General features: G+C 43.5%; 2 protein-coding genes across 3 annotated transcripts; one reads left to right on the plus strand and one right to left on the minus strand.

Moving 5' to 3' along the window:
- Nucleotides 1-1,055: 1,055 nt before the first annotated feature.
- TBP (TATA-box binding protein) lies at nt 1,056-11,212 on the plus strand. 2 transcript variants are annotated; one of them, XM_017817539.1, is made up of 8 exons: nt 1,056-1,111; nt 2,740-2,982; nt 3,618-3,949; nt 5,011-5,098; nt 6,909-7,000; nt 8,178-8,345; nt 8,623-8,717; nt 10,023-11,212. In XM_017817539.1, the coding sequence occupies exons 2-8, from the start codon at nt 2,929-2,931 to the stop codon at nt 10,100-10,102; spliced, it is 909 nt and encodes a 302-aa protein (XP_017673028.1). In that variant the 5' UTR covers nt 1,056-1,111; nt 2,740-2,928; the 3' UTR covers nt 10,103-11,212. The 2 variants fall into 2 exon arrangements, with proteins under 2 accessions (XP_017673028.1, XP_017673029.1); XM_017817540.1 differs by lacking the exon at nt 1,056-1,111 and adding an exon at nt 1,515-1,825.
- Nucleotides 11,213-12,581: 1,369 nt separating this feature from the next.
- PDCD2 (programmed cell death 2) lies at nt 12,582-17,406 on the minus strand. Its single transcript, XM_017817538.1, has 6 exons — nt 17,098-17,406; nt 16,752-17,003; nt 16,019-16,204; nt 15,037-15,152; nt 13,684-13,800; nt 12,582-13,004 (listed from the first exon to the last, which is right to left on the minus strand). Exons 1-6 carry the CDS (start codon nt 17,396-17,398, stop codon nt 12,834-12,836), a joined length of 1,143 nt encoding a protein of 380 aa, XP_017673027.1. The 5' UTR covers nt 17,399-17,406; the 3' UTR covers nt 12,582-12,833.
- Between the last annotated feature and the right edge of the window lie 81 nt (nt 17,407-17,487).

Genomic DNA, 17,487 nt, shown 5'->3' on the forward strand with positions numbered 1-17,487 from the left:
ATGGCATGAGTAGAAATGAGAGAAGAGCTGGGGTAGAAGCTTAAAGTGGTGCTAGGGGAGAAGGCCAGGGGGACAGGGAGATGCAGGGGACACGTGGTGTTCTGGAGGAGAAGTGTGTCACTCTGCTTGGGAAGCACAGCTGCAATGGCTGCAGCCTCCATGGGTGCTGCACATAGACAGCAGCAAGAGCCACTGGTGCAGCACTGCAGTGTGTAAGTCTGTACAGCTATAATGTGGGGAACAACCTCCAGCACAGCCCCTGCGACCAGGTCTCGTGCACTGCAGGATTGGTCAGGCTGGAAGGGACCACAGTGGGCCACCTCCCTGCTCAAGCAAGATCATCCAAGAGTACATGGTACAGGACTGTCTCCAGATGGTTCTTGAATATCTCCAATGAGGGAGACTCCACAACCTCTCTGGTCAATTTATTCTAGTGCGCAGTCACCCACACAGTACAGAAAGTTCTTCACATTCAGGTGGAGCTTCCTGTCCATCAGTTTCTGCCCATTGCCTCATCCTATGACTTGGCATCACCGAGAAGAGCCTGGCTCCACCCTCTTGACACCCACCCTTTAGATATTTATACACAGTCATCTCTTTTCTAGGCTGGACAGGTCCAGCTCCCTCAGCCATTCCTCATAAGAGAGATATTCCAGCGCCTTAATCCCTGGACCCGCTCCAGGAGCTCCATGTTTCTCTTGTAGTGAGGAGCCCAGAACTGGAAACAGTACTCCAGATGTGGAGTAGAGGGGCAGGATAACCTCCCTCGATCTGCTGGAAATGCTCTTCCTAATGCACCCAGGACACCATTGGCCTTCTTGGACACAAGACCACACTGCTGGCTCACGGACAGCTCCTTGTCCACCAGGACCCCCCAGGTCCTTCTCCGCAGAGCTACTTTCCAGCAGGTCGGCCCCGAGCCGGGGGTTATCACTCCCCAGGTGCAGGATCCCGCCTTTGCCCTTGCTGAATTTCAGAAGGTTCTTCCCAGCGAAGGTTCCTCTCCCGGCGGCGGCAGGAAGTGACGCGATGGGCGCGCCGGCGGGGCGGGGGCGGGTCGGACCGTGGTCCGGCGGGCGCTGAGCGCGGCGGGAGCGGAGCGGGGCAGCAGGTACCGAGCCCCGCCGGGCGCCGCGGCCGCCGCACGCCCGCTGCCCGCGGAGAGGGCGGTGGCTGCCGGCGGGGCTGCGATGGTGCGGGCCGGGCCGGGCCGGGCCGGGCCTGGAGGGCGGGGACGGTGCGCGGAGCCGGGCTCTCACCGCGCCTCCGCGGCGGCCTGAGCCGCGGCGGGGAAAGTGGGGAGGGACTCCTCTTTCCCAGCCGCCTTGCTCTGCCCCGCCGCGGGGCTCCGGCGTGGCTCAGGGGCGAGCGGCGACCGTGGCGGCGGGGGCGGGCTGGGCGCGGGCAGCGGCGGGACCCTGCGCGCCACCGGGGCCGGTGCTGGATGGGGAGCGGGAGGGGTTGGAGGGCACCGGGAAGCGGTGGCCACCGGGAAGTGGTTGGGGAAGGAGCCCGAACGGGGCCTCGGTGGTGGGTCGGGGCCTCTTCCGTGGTGTCTCCTGCTTTTGGACTCTGTTCCCTCGACCAAAACGTTACCCAGCGTTTGTAGTGACGATCCAGGCAAGCCTCGTTAGGTGGTTACAAGATGGGCCTCTGCGTAGCCGGTGTCCTCGCCGCAGGCTCTGGCATGCCTGATAACCTGTCTTCTTACCAAACAGCTGGGCTGTCGAGGAGTTGGCTTTATTTCTTCCAGGATGATGTCTAGGCTTCTAATGTACTCCTGTCTCCAGGTCATAAAACCTGGATGCTCTGCTTGATACCTTCGGTGAGGGTAAAGATCATAATATCTTATGGTCACGGGGGAAAAAAAAGCAGACCTTTTTAGCTGCAGTGTAAATATTGTAATTCTAAGCTCTCATATTTTTTTAAAAAAAAAAAAAGGCTGAATAAGCTTTCTTCAGACTTTGAGGTGGCCAACCTCCGGCCTGAAAATGACCTTGAGTATTTCTAGGCGATAGTTAAGAAACTTACAAATTAATGGGAAAATATTTTATATCGTTGATAGCATAAAATTTAAATTCTTCACCTAACTTGTTTATTTATGTAAGACAGCAACAGAGGTATAGTTGAAAAAATCAAATCATATGGATGTTTCACTTGTACATCTGAAATAAGTTTTCACATATTTATTTTTTTTCTGATAAAGCACATGTCACTGTTGTTTGAAGTCTATTGGAAGTGGATAAGAGGTTTTCCTAGTTCTGATTTGACCAGTGATGCTTTTCTCATAGAAAAAAAAAATAACTTCTGAAAGCCCAAGCCTTAAAATTGTCAGGAAGAGACTTACAAGCAATGTGTCAGTAAGCTTTTTGGTTAGTAGTCAAGGGAATTAAATTCTAAAAAAATCTGTGCTTTTCTAGCTAAAGCAAAGCTTAGAGTAGAATGAGCATTGATAGCTTGAATTGTTTGTGCAGGGAGGTTTGGTTAGACAGAAGCCTGCCCATGTGGGTCAGGTAACCTGCGAGGAACTTCAGCAGAATCACGCTGCAAAGTTTCTATGGAGTGTGCCTGAAAAAGGTTATTTTTATGGATTGTGCATGTGTGTGTGCATATGCGTGAATTTTCTTATATGTATTTATACGTGGGTGTGTGTCTTTTATCTGAGTCAGCAGCTCATAGGTTTGCTTTTCATTTTATTTTTAGATATTATTCTCAAGATATTACTCTTTTTTTTTTCAGATTTTTCTTGGTGTTTTAGACTCATAACATATTTCTCTGGAGCTGATGTTTTCCTAGCACCTTTCAGCTTGGCTTTAAAAGCTACTTTGCTGGAATGTTTTAAACAGTTAAAAATCCTCTAGGATTTGGAGTTTATTTAAATTAATTGAAGGAAATACTTCTGGCCTCACCAAAGAAATAACTGGAATCATGGATCAGAACAACAGTTTGCCACCCTACGCTCAAGGCTTAGCCTCCCCTCAGGTAAAAGCAAATGATCTAAAATGCAACTATTATCTGATTTTTTTTTTGTGTGAAAGCATTTTCCATTTCTTGCATGTAACTTCAGGTTTTTTTGTTTGCAGATGTGAAAAATTCTGCTAGGTATCAAATAATACTAGTATAAAGCAGAATTGTAAAACCATCAATGTAGATATCCAGAGGTATAAGAAACATGCAGATACATGGGGTTCCTCTTAGTAGAAACATGACTGACAAGTTGGAAAGATTAATTTAATTTTGGTGGTTGCCCTTTAAACTACGTGCAAATAGATTGTTGCTGGGCTAAGAATGTGTTTGGTGAAATGGGCACAGTCTGTGTTCAAACAATTGCAAATTAAATTGTGAGTCAAAGTTGAGACGTGCTTGCAAGGTAGTGTGAGAAACGTGTCAGATCCCTAGGGGTAGTGTTTTATTCTATAAAACGTTTATGCTTTATTCTGTAAAGCATTTCCAAGGACTTTCTGTTTTTAACAAGTTACTACTGTGTGCTCCAGGTTTGAGATTATCAACTCAATTTACATAGATTTATTTTTAGACCCCCCCTGAAAACTTTGTCTCTTAAAAACAAAATGGAATCAACATGATCTGTGGTTTCTCTTTCATGTTTGCTTCTCTAGGGTGCAATGACTCCAGGAATTCCCATTTTTAGCCCAATGATGCCATATGGCACAGGACTGACACCACAGCCTGTCCAGAGCACCAACAGTCTGTCTATATTAGAGGAACAGCAGCGGCAGCAGCAGCAGCAACAAGCAGCGCAACAATCTACGTCACAGCAAGCGACACAGGGAACATCTGGTCAAACTCCCCAGCTCTTCCATTCACAGACTCTTACCACAGCCCCTTTACCAGGAACCACACCTCTGTACCCCTCTCCAATGACTCCAATGACACCAATAACTCCTGCAACACCAGCGTCAGAGAGTTCTGGGATAGTGCCACAACTACAGTGAGTGCCCCATGTCTTAGTGCATTGTGTCCTTTCTCAGATAGCCTTTTAAAGACTTAGGACCAAAGGCACATCAGGAATTGGGTACTGCATTTTGGTGGAAAGGGAGGATTCAGAATTTATGGGTCTCCTGTAGCAATATGAGTAATTTTTGCTTTTATTTTTAGCTTAGCTTCATTACTAAACCACTTAATAATGTAAACAGTTTCTTTGTGATTTGTCAACCATACATCTTTTAAGTATAACAGTGGAGGGTGTTAGATATGTCTTCATTTAACACCATTGTAAATTTAACTCTATGCAGTTTAGGAGTTCATCATGTTCCCTTTTCTAGTGCATGGGTAACACTGAGTTTGTAAGAAGGGAAGAAAACCCTAGAACTAGTTCTAAGTTTAGGTATGGAATTATTTTTATTGAACTTTAGTTCTTAAGAGAGTTTTTCAGAAATTTATGGAAGGGACAAAGTGAAATGGATAAGGTGAATCGAAAGAGTAGTTTCTCATACTCCTCTTTTCCTCCCCCCACCATTGAGGACCTTTAAATTTCAGGATTTTCCCAGAAAACAAAATTTTATATCTAGGAACTTCTTTTAAACTTTCTAGAGACCTGCTATCCCATCTCCTGGCAATGGATTTACCTCCTGTGCTATTCCCACTTAATTCTGCACCTTCCCCCTTGAAGGGCATAGCAAGGAAAATTTCAGATGGTACTACCTCATTTTCTCCCGTTTCCAGCAGCTTCTCCGATTGTGGTGAGGGCTCTCAAAATCAAGAATTTTTCCAGCCAAACTGAAATAGAGATTCTTCTCATGGGACACTTTTCATAATTGCTGGTAGAAAAGGAGGAATCAGCAATCATGCCTTAGGAACTAGTGCCCTACAAAAGGAGGTTCCTGAGTCAAAACACTGCTTGGTGCTCCTGTTAGTAGGAAAGATGTCATTCAAACTCACTTGGAGAAACAAAATAATGAAAAAGTAAAATTAATTAAGCTTTGTTAAAAATGAGGAAGACACGCAAATTCCTTATTGTCTTTTTAATATATTTCTCTCACCTGTCTTCAGGAATATTGTGTCCACAGTGAATCTTGGTTGCAAACTTGACCTAAAAACTATTGCACTTCGTGCCCGAAATGCTGAATATAATCCCAAGGTAAGAGAAATGTATATCAAAAGTTGTGGCTGCAGGTTTCTGCAATAGACCAAAAAAACCTGCTAGAGATGCAGTTTTATACTATAGTTTAAAAAGAAATCTTTAATAAACTTAGAACATTCTGTCAAATTAGTAAAAAGCATTTTTATACTGAGGTAGCTGTGATTTGCACCAGGTTGTAATTTGGTAGAAGAACCCAACCAACAGTGTAGTACACTGGCCAAGCTTTCTGTGGTAGCTTTGCTACTGTTCATATGGGCATGGTTGTTCTATATACTCTGTGACTTCCTCCACCTAGCTGCTCCCTTGGAATTCTTGTGGTCACAGCACAGTTGCTCATTTTTCAGAGTCTCAATTCCCCTCTGTTCCCTTGTGTTCTCCCCCAGTACTCCTGCCATCTCATTGCTTCTGATGGCTAAGTTTGGTGAAACAGCAAAGTGAAATTGATTTTTTTGCACATTGACTTTTAAGTTGCCTGCTACTCCTAAGTGGTAGTCTGTTAAACTGTGGGGGTTTTTAGCTTCGGAAACCTTGAACAACAGCAGAGCACCTGGAGTGTGAAATCAAGAAAATTATGTCGCTTCAGTTTTCTTTTGGGTGGCTCCTCTTGGAAATGTTATCTTTGCAACCACAGTAGCTGGACACTTATAAAAGTTTAGGTGTTGTGTAGTTGAATTGGTTAACCTTGGGAAGGCTTCAGTTTTCCTGGGGCGTAGGGGTTTTTCTTTTAGTATTTAGGACTTTGCTGCAGTTTACCCGCACTCTGTTCTCAAAGGTTAAAGCAGGCATATGTCATAAACAACTGTTACCGTAAGCTTATATCAGTGATGCTGTTACATAATTGTGAGTAAGATACTAATGCAGCAAAAATTTGAGCATGCCTGGTGACTCCTAAGGTAGGAGGGTAGGTGGCTGTGTAAAACTCGTAGGCTAGAATAATCAATACGAAATACTGTTTTCCATGTCAGAGAGAAAGGAGGGTTATGTAACACACTCCTGACGTTTAGTCAGTACACTCATCTATCACAGAAAGATGTTGCTTGCCTGTACTATTTAAGACATATTTTGACAGTGTGCTGTTGGGTAACCCACGCTACCGCCTTGGTTATGTCAGCAGAACAATTCATGGGACTGCATGGTGAGCTAGTCCAAGTTAAATACAACAAAGAAGGGTTTACTTGTGTGTGTGTGTGTGTATGCCCATATCAGTTTCCAATATCTCTAGCTTCAAGGAGTTTTAAGAATTTGGAAATGCTTACTTAGAATAAAAAGGTAGAGCTAATCGGGCTGCTGTGTCCTACTGTGGTAGCCAGTGACTTCTGTTTACACAGAACTTTTATGTCCAGCTGATCTGTTTGCTGCTATTGTAACACTGTCCAATTTTTTTAAGACACAGAAACAAAACAGATCATAAAATTTTTGCAGATAGTCTTCCATCGTGCTTATAACAGATCAAATTTCAAGACGTTTGGAGGAAATCTTTTAAATTTATTTTTTAAATTGTCTCTATTGCTCTGATGCAAATGTTAGCATTATTTATATGTTGCATATACAGTAATGAGAGATTACATTAGTAAAATAGCAATACAATGGTAAATATCCTTCCTGCCTGGCTCTACCTCTCATTGTGTGTGTTTGAAGCTACTTATGATCTAAGCATTTCAAGAAAACTTTGAGTGATGAGTAAGTATGTTTGAACTTAGTATTTCTTTACACTACAGTGTAACTTGCTCCTTAGATGATGCAGTTTTGGTTTTAATGTAATGATTACAGCAATATATCACTAATAGTCTCAATGCTCACATTTCAGCGTTTTGCTGCTGTTATTATGAGAATAAGAGAACCACGTACTACTGCACTGATATTCAGCTCTGGAAAAATGGTGTGCACAGGAGCAAAAAGGTATGTTTAGGCTACAAGCAAACTAATTCAGGCTGTCTCTTCTCATGTACCATGATGCTTTAGAAGTAATATTATTTTTATATATATATATATACATCAAAGTCATACAGGTAGAACTAATGTTGCTTTTACAGTTGTTTGTGTAATACACATTTCTATGCAAACTGTCTTTTCATGACTAAAGGGACTTCCCAACTAGAGGGGAAATGGTAGTTCTATTTCTGAAGCTCTTTCATCCAGTCTAATAGACTGGGTTGCAGAGGTTATTATATTCAGTTTTTTGGCTTTGCAGTTATCTGTGCTTTTTTCTAATAATTTAAAAATTCAGTGACTATGCACTGGAACTGCTTAGACTGTAGGGGCGGTGGCAGACGGTTTTTATATTTGAATAGTTTCATTCATCACAGGATAAGAGCTCCAAGTCTCTGGTCCCTGTCGTCTGATCTTAGTTAGTTAGCTCTTAACATGATCATTGAAGCACAAGAATTGAAAACTAAACAAAAGTTTAACTCTGGTGGCCAGAAGAGAAATTCTGCTCTGAAGAACTCTGCTAGGAACCCAGAAGGAATAAGCTAATGAGCAGAGATGAATGAATAGAGCTGTACAGGGAAACATTTTCTCTGCCTGGTGGCACTTGAAGTTCAAGTTGTCCTACTCTGCATCAGGAACAACCAGATCCACAGCTGTTTACAAAACTGAAACAAACTGAATTCTGTAACACCATGTAAGGCTGTGCAGTTGTGTTAAACCTATTCGAATTCCTGGGCTCAATCAAGCAGAGGATTTTGGCAGTTGAGAGATTTTTATAGAAACATGTATTTCTAGCAGTAGTAGTTCAAAGTTGTTCTATGGTGATAACTTACATAACAGTTTTCATGTCCCATTAGAGGGACTCTGGTCAATATTTTAAAAGCGTGAAATATATGGATTTATAATTTACTGTTTTGTGCCTCATAAACAGTGAGTGCAACACTAGTGGTGTCCAGAATATTACTACCAAAATTAGCATGAAAACCAGTGCTACTTGTTAATTTTAGATACCAAAATTTTGCATGTGACCTTCCCTTTTCCTCCACACAGCCATTTTTCTCCCAGTTAGATATTTGTGGTTTAACGCTGTTTGCTTCAAGTAATATAAAACTGAGGCAATAATAGAGATATCCTTTTCTCACTTCAGTGAGGAGCAATCCAGACTGGCAGCAAGGAAGTATGCAAGAGTTGTTCAGAAACTGGGCTTTCCAGCAAAATTTTTGGATTTTAAAATTCAGAACATGGTGGGCAGCTGCGATGTGAAATTTCCCATCAGACTGGAAGGATTGGTACTCACACACCAGCAGTTCAGCAGGTAAAAAAAGGCTTGCTTGTGTTTCATTCCTGTTGCGTACTAGCTAGCTTAGAGAGTGACATCTCTTTAGATTATTCCCTTGCACTGCTCCCATCTCTGCGCTGCCTTAGGTGCAGCTGAGGCTGCCCATTATGAAACCATCAAAATGATCTTCCCTACTACCCTCTCCAAGTTTCAGTGAAGTCTACATCTGCTCTGCCCAGTCCTGCAGAAGTTAGAGTGGAACATGTGTTTACAGGCTTATAAGTTTAAACACTGTCACTCTCTTCTCTTACAGCTACGAGCCAGAATTGTTTCCTGGATTAATCTACAGAATGATCAAGCCAAGAATTGTACTTCTTATTTTTGTTTCTGGAAAAGTGGTTTTAACTGGTAGGTCAAGACAGTATCTTACTCCAGTAGGTGAGATTTAGACTGTATTACAGAGAACACACAGGGATACATAAGCTGCCAGGTACTTTCCTTTAGAGATGACAGTACTGAGAAAGAAGAGTTAATAGAATGTTCTGTGGATGATGTTAAGGAAACTTCCCTGTCCAACCATCCAGGAGCCACTCACACCAGCACCACCTGCACCAGCACCAAAGCCTGTTTGCAGCGGATCGTCTCCAGTGAGCTGACAGGTGCCCCACTTGACTTCCTACACACACCACACTCACACAGTCAGACAAGGTTTCCTTACCAGCTCCACCCCAGGTTTCCCATAGTACAGTCTAATCTTGGTGCAATAACAAAATAACAGCTCGAGCTGGGTGCCTCCGAGGAGGGACCCCAAATGGTCCGCAGTTCACGGGGCCTCTTGCCTGGAGGTCCTGCCACACACAGCTCAGTCTGCATCCCAACCTGCAGCTCAGCGCTGCAGCTGCATACCGAGCTACCTGCACTATGTGTTACCTGCACTATGTGTATTCCTTAACAGATGAGAGTGCATGAAGCAACACCACCTTTGGCTAGATCCATTTGAACAATGATCATGAATCTTAATGTAGTATGCAGGTGCCCAAAAAGCTGTAAGACTGCAGGTGATCTTTCTGGCAAAATCTGACAGACTGTTTTTGTGGGCTGAGTATGTGTGACTGAGCCAGCTGTTCTTTGGCAGGTTGGCTGCAGGATGCTGCCATTCTCCCATGATACAGCAGACAAAGAAGGGGAGATCTAGGACCTCTTCAACCTCAGGCACTCTACCTACACCCTTCCTTTTCCCTTCATACTGTGTCTTGCTATGGAGAAAAAACCACAAGACAGGCAGACAAAAGAATCATGTCCCTGCAGTGTGGGGAATGGGCAGGCCTCTGCAGCAGTCTCCACTGCCAGACCTTCCTCCCACAGATGTTCACGCTCAGAAAATCTCCATCAGTTAGGCCTTTCTGCAGAAACATCCTGTGGGCCTGTGCTTTGTAGTTGGGTCTTCTGTGGAAATTATCTATAGGATAATCCCATTTGCAAGTATAGCATCTGCACAGAGATGCTAATGAAGGTTGTAACTCTTGACAAAATAAACAGAAGGCTGGTAATGTATGCTCTCTATGAAATATGTTTTTAAAAAGATTGTAAAAATAAGGATTTATGGATATGCGTAGGTTTTATATACAGCCATATTAAAATAAACATTCTAAAAGCTAAAACAGTGTATTAGGTGAAAGGTACAAACTAACTTAATTCCCTATCATTTTTCAGGTGCTAAAGTACGAGCAGAAATCTATGAAGCATTTGAAAACATCTATCCTATTTTAAAGGGATTCAGAAAGACAACGTAATAGTTTCTACATGTTTCAGAGAAATCAGGGGTGTATTTTAAAAGGTATTGTGTATGGCACAGCAGTAACAAGAGACGGACTTCCAGTGCAACTGCAACACCAGGACTTGGACTATTTCCCAGTTAGTGCCTACTTCCCTGATGGTCAAGGGGAACTGTATTCTTGAATATGTCTACTGAGTTACTGTGAGTTGCTTTACTGGGCTGTTCCTAGAGCAGTCCCTCCAATTTTTATTTATATCCTAGCTTTTAAATAGTTTTAATGCCAGTTCTATTAATAGGAAATCTGTAAGTTGGTTTAAAGACAAATGCAACTGTGTCACTCAGTGTATAAACCACTTAAATTGCCATGTATATATGTTTTAAGTTCCTTCCATAAGACCATGGTTTTATAATTTTCAGAACTTGAGCTTTTAAATTTTTTCAACTTTAAATTTCTTTGGTGCCAGTCACATTTCCTCTTTCCAGTATTAAGCAAGATAGGATAAATTTATTAATGAAAATGGCTCACTGTACATATATATATAATATATACCTTTCTTCTCTTTCCTTCTTCAACTCCACATGTACAATAAACCCTGTTTATACAACTATGGGAACTGTCTTAATAAATTTTAAAATTACCCAGCTGGTAGAGTGAAATACATTGATTTTTTTTTAATTTAATCTGGATTTTTTAATAGCACATGCACTACTGTAAGTGACTTGTCATTTTAAGAGAATCTTACCAATGTTCTGGCTTACTTACCAGCAGTCACATCCTTGGAAACTTCTACCTTGAATACTTCCAATATGTTAAAACAAAAGAGATGACTGGTTAAAGAAGTTTGTGTTCAAATATGTGTTGCCTTATGTTCAACAAATGGGATTTAGGCAAGTCTTAAATAGCTACACTTGACTGAATTGGAACAAAAGATCCCTGCTTAGCTCCTAGAATTTCTTTAAATTACTACTTTTGTATTTTACCAGCTATGACAGTCTCACTATATTAGTGTTCCTGTAAAATGTCAAAGCCCTCCCGACTAGTCAGTATGTACATAATCTTCCTTCTGAACCATGCTTGAAGCTTAACGGGCTGAGAACTAAAAATAAACTTTTTTTCTTCAGTAAATTTTCAGTAATAGTAAACTCTCTCTGACTTGCACATTATTCCAAACAACTTTTATTTAAACCTAACCCAAATGTAAACCATGGTCTCTTTACTAAGTTAGTGTTTCATTCCAGACAAAATGAAGTTTTGACTGCCTTTGATATTGCTCCATTTGCAAATCCTGAGTGACGTTAATCTCCAGTCTTCTCTCTACACCGGTGTTTCACTAGGTGTTTATTAATTCATTTCATGATTCTTATCAGAAAGATGCTGTCTAATAATGTAGCTGTGCCAGGATAAGTTCGTGATACTCAAACACTGCCTTTAGTGCCACACCACTCTGAGAGCTCTTAACTATAATTGTAGGACTGTCCCTGCTTTTGCAGGACCCTGAACTATTACCAACTTACCTGAAAAACTCTTCAACTCTTTAGGAAGGCCTGGAGCCCTAAGTAACTGTGGGACGGTTTTCAGTAAAATCAGTTGAGCTGTACTACAGTGACTTAAGATGCTGTTTGCTGTTTCGTGACAAGTACCAAGGCTTAAAACTACCTTTCTAGAAATTAAGTCCTGCATCAACAAAACCACTTACAGGTACAGCATTCTCTGCCTGCTCACTTGAGTATTTTCAACATCTAAATGATTTCAAAAACCCCACAGTGAGCCTAGGACTTTCATAAAATCACTTTCAGAGTCACTGGTAAGCAGCCATGAATGGTTGGAGCAGGTTTAGGGAGTATGTAAATGAAGTCAGTTCTATACTGACACACAAAAAAGCATTTTCTGCAAATGTAGCTATAACCACAGGAGTAGTTAAGCAGCTACCACAGTAACCTCAGCATTATGGTTTCACTTTTCTCTTGCCTCAGCTATAAGGCTGTCAAATACCAGAAGGATCCCTGCAGAGGGCACTTATTTTTAAACTTTACCAAAGCTGGCAGACTTAAGGTACAATTCAGCTTGAAAATCTGCTGCTACAGGCAGTGTGTAACAAGACAAATGTGTTCTGGTATGGCTCACTTTATTAAAACTGCTTCTGCACCAGATAACTGGGTTAAAACTATTAGCCCCATGCAGAAATAGTTTAAGTCAGATAAAACACTTAATTTTGTGCATTTTATCTCCACAAACCACTCAGAACATGTAAGAACTGTCAAATTAGACTGAGTGCACCTGTTCAGAAAGAGAAGCGGACTTAAGTTCCACATCAAAAAGCTATGCAGCTTTGTCTTAACTATGACTCCTGTACAGCATAAGCACTCAAGTGAGTTTACAGTAGTCTGCTTTTCTCTGAATGAATGTTAATTTTTGAGTAGCACAAAGTCCTGACAAACACCAGTCTTTAGGTTTTTGAAGTTCTATCACCAACAAAAGATAATTTCACCAATCCAAAGCTTTTCATCTTTATTTAAACATTGAGAAATGAGATTTGAAATGAAACTCACAGAACAAACACATCTGGCTTCATTACCAGGTTGAAGTAAAAGCTTCCCCGGAGCACAAGAGAGAGGCTGGCGAGGTCTAGTTATAGCAGTTTTATCACTGTTACCAGATCTGCTGTTAACAGTGACTTCTAGTTCAACTACCTGTTTACACAGTGCAGAGATGCAATGAAATAAAGCAAGTATTCCATTTAGATGACTCAACTTGGTAAAACATGGCCCACAGAATAGTCTTGTTTCCATATGAACTCTTCCAGGTATTCGTGTGCCCCACCGCAGTTGTTAGCACAAGTGTACACCGCCAGTGTTCCCCAGTCAATGCTCTCTCCAAGGCTGTCAACTTGAAGGTAGTTCAGGAGCTGTGGCATAATCTTCAAAGAAAACCAAAAGGTTTAGAGGCAGGCCACAGCTTTCTCCGTTCTCCCTGCTTGTCTTTCTGAAGAAGGATCCTGCATTTGGTGTAAGAGAATTTATGTCCTCTTACACCAAATCCCAGTTGAAGCGACTGCATGCATCAGCTCAAACAAAATAAATTTGAAATTCCCAAAGCAGTGTAGTAGATGCCTCGAGAATCAAAGGCATGGCCCTACTTACTTCATCTATAGAAGTTTTATTTGACCTTATAAGCCTTGCCCCAATTCTGAGCCTCACTCATTTGAAATTACCTTCATGACTATGTTTTACCCTCACATGACATTAAGTGTATTCACCATGCATACATCACTAGCATTCAAAATTTCACAGCTGAATACTTCCAGCCAGACATATTTACAATTCACGTTGTGAATTTTTTGAAATATATCACACTGGACTCCTGTTACTTAAGAGACGGTTCCATATTCACAAGAGCACCATTTTATGGATAGTGCAAATTATCTGGTGGAAAAAGCAGTTACAATAGTAAATAAAGGCTCTGTGCAATCATTTAGCATAGTTAGTATGTAGCAACTTCCAACTTTCTTGCTCTGACTACAAGCCAACACCTATACAATCAGATCCTGTTAAGTCTGAAATACATTACCTGTATTATTTTTAAATGAGTTTACGTACCTGGAATTCAAAAATCCTTTTGGCACCACATAAACAATTTGGGATATCTTTTTCTTCAGGCCTGTTTTCACCTGACACCCAGATTGGGCCTTCTCCTCCTCTGCAGTATCTAATAATCTGGAATAGAGCAGAAGTTTATTACTATCTTTTGGTTTTGGTATAAAATTGGTATTTACAGCTAGACAAAGTTGTAGACGGCGCAGAATAAGGTCAGATCCTTTAAGTAATAACCATGGCAAAATATCATTTGCAAACATGGTATTCTAAATAAGATGGGTTGTTTTATATGCATTTTCTTAACTATGCAACACTTTTTCAATGATCCAGGGATAAACTGCAATGACAAATTCCAATTATTTGCATTTCCCTAATTAAGGGACCCAGAAATGTATGTTACAGTCTTGAGATGGGGAAAGAGCAGCTTGATAATTAGCACACAGAACTGCACACAAAGTCAAGAATGCAACCCAGTTCTTCTTGTTATGCATTACTGCATCTAAATGCAACTGGATTGTCCTAATGCCCAAGAAGGAGGCATTTTCAGACATATCCTTAGTTTTTCTGTTCATAGCAAATCAGGCATTATCAACAAGAGGACATTGGGCAGATCAGTCAGTACAGGGATGATCAGAGAAAGGTGATGCACATACCTAAAGCAGAGAAGGAGACACTCAAGTCTCCTACTTTTTGTATATGTACCTTAACCCCTCGGGTACCAGGCAAAAAATTGAGAGAATTTCTTCTTCCTCTACCACTTTCATGGATTTAGGCCTGTGTTTCCTCTGAATGGAACCAGGGACCATGCTTTTGTTTGACAATGTGACTCAGCCTCTTGTAATAGCAAGAAATAGTATGAGGGGGGAATTTCTGCTTGAAATAGTAAAAATTTTAAAGCCATCACTAATTTCTTCAACCTTAAAAAAGCCAAACCACCTCCCAGTGCAGCTGGTGACAATGATAGAGCTCTTCTCTGCAGTTTTCTTTCTACTGAGAAGGAAAGCCAGCAGGACCACAGGCTAGGGAATAATGCAGTGGTTCACCATGTCCTTTGGTTAAAACGAAAGGATGGCAGGTCACAGGATGGCAGGTCTTCCCACGCTCTGGGGGGTTCAGCACCCCTGTGCCATCTCATCCTGACCAACTTCTGTTTAAGATAGATGAGCAGGTGCTGAATTCTTACTTCAGCATGACTTCTGTTGTGCACATAAGGAAATGAGGGTGTGTTGGTTAGGTGTGTGGAGGGTGAGGAGGCATCCTCATTTCTAACTAGGTACAAAAGGCAGTGAAACATTGCAGGGGCAGCAGGATGCCATGCCAGAACCACAAAGTTCTAAGGCCACCCCATCTTCTCACCTGCTCTGGTTCAGCAGCTACTTTTTCTTTAAACATTTGGAAGATCTTGTCTTCTTCAGTCTCACGTTTTGCCAATGCTTCCAGTGTCTCTTCATCTAAGGACTGAAGTGCTTCATCTAAACAAGAAAAAAGAACAACAAAAGTTACAGGCTAATACAAGACAGTAAAAAATTAAAAACTGTATTAGCACCTGTAAATGCATTTTGCTTCACAAATCATTGGTTGCATAAATCACTCAAAGATTTCTTTCTTTTTGTGGCATGTTAAAATTTGGTCACACACAGGTTCATTTACTAGTTTTAGATGCATTTTAAACATAGATGTCAGTACTGGAACATTGGAAAAGGGAAGGAGTTAACTGATTACAGTTTATGGCTCCCAGTGGGTATCACTGAGACTGCAGAACCTTCAGGGTATGGCATCTGAAAAAAGTGCAACAGTGCCGTGCATGTGCCAGACTTCAGTTTCTAGTACTGAGCAGTGTATCTGTCACACAACAACATTCACGTCAAGTCAGGGCGCTAAACAGTCTTGAGACAGCTTTGGACCACAGCAAGGCACAGCTGGGAACCCAGCATCCTTCCCCTGCACTACCACAACTCTCCAGCCTGGGTGTGTTCAAAGCTAGTGTTGCAAAGCTAAGTTGCTGCAAACACATCATGAATTTGGGGGGAGCAGGGAAGAAGGGGCCTGCACTTCAATTGCTTAATTCAAGGTCAATTAAAATAGCCTCAAAACATTTTTTTTCTAGCACAGACAAGGAGATTTCAAGTATTTTCTATAAATTAAGACAAGTGGAACCAAGTCAAGCCAAGACAGTCTAATTTAATCTCCCAATTCCAAAAGCATCCAGCAGCTCAAGGTCCTGTCCTTCTCACTTGAGTTGTTCCTTACCTATTGGAAGTATGCAGGGACACAGTGTAACTACAAGCTACCTGCAGCAACAGCTGTGAAGAATTACAGGCAGCATCTTATTTCTGACCTGCACTGCCTGTAGCTCCAAGTTCCTCTTGTTCTTTCAGGTCCTTTGATGTCTCTACAGCTACTTGTTCATCACCAGGATCTATAGTGCTGTCATCAGGAAATTCTGGTTCCTCAGGTTCTATCAAAATTTCATATTCTGGAAAAAGGAATTCATTATGCTCTGGAATTGCATCCACCGAGTCATCTACAAAACAGAAAACAGGTACCACTTCGCAACGTCATCTCGTATTTCACGTCCTTCCGCCCAAAAGCCACACAGCAAAGTACGTAGCAACAATACAGTACAAACATGGTATGAGCAAGAACGATTTACATCACTGCTAGATGTGACTAGAAGGTAAGAAACACACTATATTAGGGACAGTGGAAAACTACAACAGGTATGTTGCTTTGAACATACTGTAAACCTAAGCGATATGGAAGGCAGACTAAACAGTGCTAGCAGCAGCATTTTACAACCCCAAACCCTGCAGTTTCACAGCTCGGTGCATTTTTAAAACTCAAAACCTGCAGCTTGGCAGCTCGGTGCACATCTCCTTCTAACTAGCACACGCAGACAAGTGAAGCGTGCATCAGGTGCCCTGATGGCCATTAACACTTCTCATACTTTTCTATGGCATGCTGTGAGTAGCCAAAGTTTCCACGAGCGCATCAAGCACATCTCCAGCATTTAACCACCCAGCAGCACGTGGTTTCCCCCGCCTCGGAGGTCTCTGCTGCCCCGGACCCACCTCCGGCCGGGTGCTGCCCGCAGGAGCGGCGATGCCCGCGGCGCCAGTCCAGCGCCTGGTGCTCGGGTCCGCAGTAGGCGGCGCGGCGGCAGCGGCCGCAGCAGCGCGGCCCGGGGCAGCCGCACACGCGGCACAGCGCGGCGCCGCCGCTCAGCCGCTCCGGCGGCGCGGGGGCCGGGCCCGGGGGCGGCTCCTCGGGGGGCGGCTCCTCGGGGTACGTGTCGTTCCGCCGCGGCAGCTGGTTCCGGAACACTGCGGGAGACAGGCGCTGGTCAGCCCGGAGGCGGCCGGCCGCCCTCGCCCCTCCACCTCTCCCTCCCTCCCTCCGTCCCTCCCTTTGCCTCACCGCGGAAGGGCCCCCGCGGTCCCGACCCGCGGTAGCAGGCGGGGCCGCGGCAGGCGAACACGAAGAGGGTGCGGTGGAAGGCGTCGGAGCGGCCGGGCAGCGGCGCGTACAGCTGCAGCAGGAAGGCGCAGGGCCGCTGGCAGCGGCCGCAGCGCAGGGCGGCGGGGCCCGGCAGCCCGGCCTCGCCCAGCCACGCCGGCCGCCCCCCGACCTTGCTGGGGAAGTAGGCGCTGCGCAGTCGCCACACCCCGCCCGGCCCAGCCGCCGCCGCCGCGAAACCCAGCTCCACTCCCGGAGCCATGCTGCCTCCGCCGGCCGGGCCCCGCGCACAGCGGCGGCCGCTCCCCGGAACAGCCCGCCCCGCCCCAGGCCCCGCCCCAGCCCCGCCCC

The sequence above is a fragment of the Lepidothrix coronata genome, unplaced genomic scaffold (assembly GCF_001604755.1).
Source record: "Lepidothrix coronata isolate B3197 unplaced genomic scaffold, Lepidothrix_coronata-1.0 Scaffold61, whole genome shotgun sequence".
NCBI classification, from domain to species: Eukaryota; Metazoa; Chordata; class Aves; order Passeriformes; family Pipridae; genus Lepidothrix; species Lepidothrix coronata.